The sequence below is a fragment of the Rhinopithecus bieti genome, unplaced genomic scaffold (genome assembly GCF_001698545.2).
Source record: "Rhinopithecus bieti isolate Rb0 unplaced genomic scaffold, ASM169854v2 scaffold_27321, whole genome shotgun sequence".
Taxonomy (NCBI): Eukaryota; Metazoa; Chordata; class Mammalia; order Primates; family Cercopithecidae; genus Rhinopithecus; species Rhinopithecus bieti.
In genome coordinates, this window is record NW_016812353.1 from 3,452 (window position 1) to 10,214 (window position 6,763).

General features: G+C 41.2%; 1 protein-coding gene across 10 annotated transcripts in view; it reads left to right on the top strand.

Annotated features, from left to right (window-relative positions):
* The first annotated feature begins 4,680 nt into the window (after positions 1-4,680).
* FAM184A (family with sequence similarity 184 member A) overlaps positions 4,681-6,763 on the top strand; it is a 66,133-nt gene continuing 64,050 nt past the window's right edge. For all 10 annotated transcript variants that reach the window (XR_001889937.1, XM_017895932.1, XM_017895933.1 and 7 more), the window contains exons 1-2: positions 4,681-5,538; positions 6,552-6,687. Coding sequence is in view for 9 of the 10 variants with exons in the window: in XM_017895932.1 (XP_017751421.1) it covers positions 4,885-5,538; positions 6,552-6,687 (790 nt within the window). In the remaining variant the exon portion in view is untranslated. The remainder of the gene's footprint in view (positions 5,539-6,551; positions 6,688-6,763) is intronic.

The window sequence follows — 6,763 nt, forward strand, 5'->3', positions numbered from 1 at the left end:
ATTTTATTTCTCCTTCACTTATGAAACTTAGTTTGGCTGGATATGAAATTCTGGGTTTAAAATTCTTTTCTTTAAGAATATTGAATATTGGCCCCCACTCTCTTCTGGCTTGTAGAGTTTCTGCCAAGAGATCTGCTGTTAGTCTGATGGGCTTCCCTTTGTGGGTAACCTGACCTTTCTCTCTGGCTGCCCTTAACATTTTTTCCTTCATTTCCACTTTGGTGAATCTGATGTGTCTTGGAGTTGCTCTTCTCGAGGAGTATCTTTGTGGCGTTCTCTGTATTTCTTGAATTTGAATATTGGCCTGCCTTGCTAGGTTGGGGAAGTTCTCCTGGATAACATCCTGCAAAGTGTTTTCCAACTTGGTTCCATTCTCCCCATCACTTTCAGGTACACCAATCAGACGTAGATTTGTTCTTTTCACATAGTCCCGTATTTCTTGGAGGCTTTGTTCATTTCTTTTTACTCTTTTTTCTCTAAACTTCTCTTCTCACTTCATTTCATTCATTTGATCTTCAGTCACTGATTCCCTTTCTTCCAGTTGATCAGATCAGCTACTGAAGCTTGTGCATTTATCATGTAGTTCTCGTGCCTTGGTTCTCAGCTCCATCAGGTCATTTAAGGACTTCTCTACACTGGTTATTCTATTTAGCCATTCGTCTAATCTTTTTTCAAGGTTTTTAGCTTATTTGCAATGGGTTCAAACTTCCTCCTTTAGCTCGAAGAAGTTTGATCGTCTGAAGCCTTCTTCTCTCAACTCGTCAAAGTCATTCTCCATCCAGCTTTGTTCCATTGCTGGCGAGGAGCTGCATTCCTTTGGAGGGGGAGAGGCGCTCTGATTTTTAGTATTTTCAGCTTTTCTGCTCTGTCTTTTCCCCATCTTTGTGGTTTTATCTACCTTTGGTCTTTGATGATGGTGACGTACAGATGGAGTTTTGGTGTGGATGTCCTTTCTATTTGTTAGCTTTCCTTCAAACAGTTAGGACCCTCAGCTGCAGGTCTATTGGAGTTTGCTAGAGGTCTACTCCAGACACTGTTTGGCTGGGTATCAGCAGCAGAGGCTGCAGAACCGTGAATATTGCTGAACAGCAAATATTTCCTGCCTGATTGTTCCTCTGGAAGCTTCGTCTCAGAGGGGTACCCAGCCCCGTGAGGTGTCAGTCTGCCCCTACTCGGGAGTGCCTCCCAGTTAGGCTACTTGGGGGTCAGGGACCCACTTGAGGAGGCAGTCTGTCTGTTCTCAGATCTCAGACTCCGTGCTGGGAGAACCACTGCTTTCTTCAAAGCCATCGGACAGGGACATTTAAGTCTGCAGAGGTTTCTGCTGCCTTTTGTTTGGCTATGCTCTGCTCCCAGAGGAGGAGTCTACAGAGGCAGGTAGGCCTCCTTGAGCTGTGGTGGGCTCCACCCAGTTCGAGCTTCTCGGCTGCTTTTTTTGCCTACTCAAGCCTCAGCAATGGCGGGCACCCCTCCTCAGCCTCCCTGCCACCTTGCAGTTTGATCTCAGACTGCTGTGCTAGCAATGAATGAGGCTCTGTGGGCGTGGGACCCTCCGAGCCAGGCATGGGATATAATCTGGTGTGCTGTTTGCTAAGATCATTGGAAAAGCGCAGTATTAGGGTGGGAGTGACCCGATTTTCCAGGTGCCGTCTGTCACAGCTTCCCTTGGCTAGGAACGGGAATTCCCTGACCCCTTGCGCTTCCCGGGTGAGGTGATGCCCGCCCTGCTTCGGCTCTCGCTCGGTGGGCTGCACCCACTGTCCTGCACCCACTGTCGTGTACCCACTGTCTGACACGCCCCAGTGAGATGAAGCTGGTACCTCAGTTGGAAATGCAGAAATCACCTGTCTTCTGCATCGCTCACGCTCAGAGCTGTAGACTAGAGCTGTTACTATTCGGCTATCTTGGAACCGTCCTCCTGGAATTTTTCTTAAAGGAACTTTGGGATTTTCCTTTATTTCCATGTTTGGGGGTTTGCAGGTCCCTAAAAGGAGAGGTGGGGTCCCAGCTATATTTCACTGTGTCCCATGATCCTATTGCACAGGAAATTACAAAAGTCTTAGGAGCTTTATGTCAGGAACTGGGGGCAGAGAACAAATATATATTTCTTATGTAAACCAAAAAGTATGTGAGACAGGTCTCAATCAATTTAGTGGTTTATTTTGCCAAACTTAAGGACCATGGTCTGTGACACGGCCTCAGGGAGTCTTGAGAACATGTGCCCAAGGTTACAACTTGGTTTTATACATTGTAGGGAAACACAAGTTACAGGCAAAGACATTAATCAGTATATATAATGTTCAGCCTGGAAAGTGGGACATCTCTAGGTGGGCGTGAGAGGGGTTTTAGGTCATAGGTGGATTCAAAGATTTCCTGATTTGCAATTTGTTGAAAGAGGTAAGCCCTGACTAAAGAGTTGAATTCAACATAAAGAAATGCTTGAGTTTAGTTAGATAAGGGGGTTGTGGAAGCCAAGGTTCTTGTCATGTAGATGAAACCTCTAGGTAGCAGGCCTCAGAGAGAATAGGTGGTAAATGTCTCTTATCAGACCTTAAAATGTGTCATGCTCTCTGGAGAAGACCTAGTATGGGAAGGAGATTCCCTACAGAACACAAATTTAGTTTACAAGAGGCAGCTTTACAGGGCCATTTCAGAATATGGAATGTCAAACAAAAAAATTTTAGGGTAAAATACTTTGATTTTCTTCAAGGCCTTCAATAAAATACCAAACTCCAACCTAACTCTTGGTATAGCATCACATGATGTTGTTTGGAATTTGGTATTTTATTGCTATGAAGAGTCTGTTTTGTCAGTCTTATGGTCTCTGTTTTAATGTTAACATCAGTCAGTTGTGTCTAAACTCCGAAGTGTAGAGTGCAGAAAAGCCCAGCATGTCCAATCCATAATGAGGCATGTCTGACCCCTCCCTTTCAGTCATGGCCTAAACTAGTTTTTCAGTTTTCTTTGGGGTCCACTTGGCTAAGAGGCGGGTCCATTTAATCGGTTGGGGGGCTTAGAATTTTATTTTTGGTACCCTTGTTATATCACAGATCCTTTCAGTCTTTTATGACCATTTGACTTGGTGGGTGGATATAACCCAAGGGGATGGGAATAGGAAGTTTCCTTGGTTTATAGGCTACCTTTACGTGTAAGTGTGTAAATGAAGGGAGTCCTCCTTGGGATCTGTGTTAGCTTATTGGGGACATAATTTGGAATTTGAAATTAGAGTTTTTTAAAAAACAGAATGTGAATAGGTACTCCTGTTCACATTTTTTCCTGTAGACTTTGCAAAAAGGGATAGCATGGCAAGACAGATGGGTTCCTACCATCTCTCAATCTTTTTACCTTCGGTATGATGGCAGAGCAAGCAAGTATATGGACAGGGCCACTGGATCTGGAAGACAAAGCCCTGTGTGGAGAAAGCGATGTCCCTGTGGTGAGGCAGGCTTCTTGTTTCTTCTGCAAGCACAACTGCAGTCCCAGAGAGTGACAGCCTATCTTTAGCAAGTAGGATCTGGAGTTACTGTGGTATTTGGAGAACCAGCCAGTCTGCCACAGTTGCCTCAGGCTGGATGAATAATTTCTCTACAAAAAATGGCAACACTTTTCCATCATAACTGCAGTTTCTGGTGTCTGATGCTGGAATTCATTTCTAAAGTCAGAGTAATATCACATTAAAATGAGCAAATCTCCAGACACTGATTTTTAGCTGCTGGATTTTTTGATTGTATAGTGTTTACTTCTTTTCGCTTCAGGGGAAAGAAAGTGGACACATCTCTAAGCCTTAAATAACAGTCATGAATATTTCACCGTGTGACCACAGTGGTATGATGGAGGGCATCCAAGGAACAGAGGGAAGGAAGGAGAGTGTTACTGTACAGGGAATATGTTGTCATTTGAAATTAAGGTTGGGACATCTCAGTGAAATCATTAAAACCCAGAAACTAAAATGAAGATAAAGACCTGTACTCAAAACACTGGCTTAGGGAATTGGGTTGCTTGGAGGCAGAGAGAGAATTAGCCAAGGAGTAAAAACTATGGCATTTGAATTATGAAGAGAAAAAGTACAAATTGAGTTTTATAAAGAGATCGCTAGAAACTTGAATAGAGAAGAGGATCAACTTTAAAAGCAAACTGTAGGGGAATTGGGAAAGGAAATTTTAAAATTTAAAATATTTAAACAGGCCATTACAAAGATAAAAGGCTTTTGGGAAGACTTAGGGCCTAGGGCTTCTCCTCATGTGAAGCCTCTCGTATCTCTAGGACACCAACACAGGGCAGAGTCTTCCTATGAGGCTTTATCTCCTGAGCACCCCTTCACAGTCCCTGGTAAGCTAGATTGGGACATGTGAGAACTCCTTTCTCTTAGGCCAATTGCCTCCTTTGTCCATTTCCTCTTCGCTGTTTCATTTGTAGTAAGAAACAGTCTTAAATTGAATGCTTTAAAATTATAACTAAAAAGTCTTTAAATACAAATCTTAAGATCGTGCTAAGGTAGAAATTTGCTAAGCAAATCAATTCTGTGAGTACAGAAACAATTGCGTCAAGTTTCTGTATTTAACATTAGCCGTGGCCAATATTGTGTTGCATAGAAAAATATCAATCCAAATGAAACAATTAACTTCAAGTTAGAAAATAATATGGATTCACAATTCTTCTCTCTTCTTACTCAAAACCATGCAGGTAATATATGCTTTAAACACTAAAAATGATGAGCATGAATCTGCAATTCAAGCCCTCAGAGATGCTCATGAAGAAGAAATTCAACAAATTCTTGCAGAAACAAGAGAAAGAATATTGCAGTATAAAAGCAAAGTAACAGAGGAGCTAGACCTTAGAAGAAAGATTCAAGTTTTAGAAGCATCATTAGAAGATCACATAAAAATGAAGCAGCAGGCTTTGACAGAATTTGAAGCTTATAAGCGCAGAGTTGAGGACATGCAACTTTGTGCAGAAGCCCAGCATGTCCAACGCATAGTGACCATGTCTAGAGAAGTCGAAGAGATTAGAAGGAAATTTGAAGAAAAATTACGGAGCTTTGGACAGCTTCAGGTACAGTTTGAAAAAGACAAACGATTGGCATTGGAAGACCTGCAAACTGCACACAGACGGGAGATACAAGAGCTATTGAAGTCACAGCAGGATCACAGTGCCTCAGTAAATAAAGGGCAGGAGAAGGCAGAGGAACTACACAGAATGGAGGTGGAGTCCTTAAACAAAACGCTTGAGGAGCTAAGACTTGAACAGAAGAAACTAATTGAGGATTATGAAGGCAAGTTGAATAAAGCTCAGTGCTTTTATGAACGTGAGCTTGATACTTTGAAAAGGTCACAGCTTTTTACAGCAGAAAGCCTCCAGGCCAGCAAAGAAAAGGAAGCTGATCTTAGAAAAGAATTTCAGGGACAAGAAGCAATTTTACGAAAAACCATAGGAAAATTAAAGACAGAGTTACAGATGGTACAGGATGAAGCTGGAAGTCTTCTTGACAAATGCCAAAAGCTTCAGACGGCACTTGCCACAGCAGAGAACAATGTTCAGGTAAGTAAAGAATATTATATTCAACAAATGGATTTTTTTTCTTTTAAATATATGTATTTTGTAGGCTGGAGAGCAGTCTGGCCCACTTAGAATCAGCGGCTTCACACCACTTAGACTTTTTTTTTTTTTAACTTTCCTGCTTTTCTCTGTGAGAAAAATTAATGACAGGATAATTTATATTACCCTGTAGTAGTTATTTCAGAATTTCAGATATTAGGGGCCCAAAAAGACAAGCTTAAAACCTTGTTAATTATTGACTGGGCACAGTGGTACACACCTGTAATCCCAGCACTTTGAGAGGTCCAGGCAGGAGGATCGCGTCAGGCCAGGTGTTAGAAACCAGCCTGGGTGAGTGCACTTAGTGAGATAATACCGTTTCTGGGGGAAAATATTGCTAATTATTTACAAAAGGGTTTTAATGTTGGGCTTAAAGTTTAAATACATTTTTTTCTTTTCCTTTCTCTAATAATGGTTTGTCTGCTAGCTGATATTTAGACACTGATTGAGAAATTTTTCAAACTGTACTTGAAGCTGTCCAAAGCTCTGTAATTTTTCTTCAGATTTCCTTCTAATCTCTTCAACTTCTCTAGACATGGTCACTATGCCTTGGACATGCTGAGCTTCTGCACAAAGTTGCATGTCCTCAACTAAATTAGAAAGTAATTCAGGTTACTTTCCAAACCTGAATTTAATAGGGGTATTGCACAAGTCTGGGGGCAAAAATGCCGGAAGTCCACAAGTTTTGTTTTGTTGGCTTAGAAAATTTTGTAGCCATGTTTTTAATATCTGTGCAACATTAGAATGGATTAGAAAGTGTAGAATAGCCTTTCCTGATTGGGTCATGTGGCTTATGAAAATATAAAGTTATAAGTCACCAATACTTACAGATTTAAAAATTGGTATATACTTAAGTATGACTTCTGATAGGAGAAAGCTGACCCTTATAATTTAAATGAATTATTTAGCTTAGTATTATTCCTACATTTTAATAATGGCTATTTAATCTTTCTTAGGGTCTTCAAAAACAGCTTGATGATGCCAAGGAAGGAGAAATGGCCCTATTAAGCAAGCACAAAGAAGTGGAAAGTGAGCTAGCAGCTGCCAGAGAACGTTTACAACAGCAAGCTTCAGATCTTGTCCTCAAAGCTAGTATGTCTGACCACAGTTTTTGATGTAATGCTTAGCTAAAACCAACACAACACTTTTTTTTTTTTTTTTTTTTTTT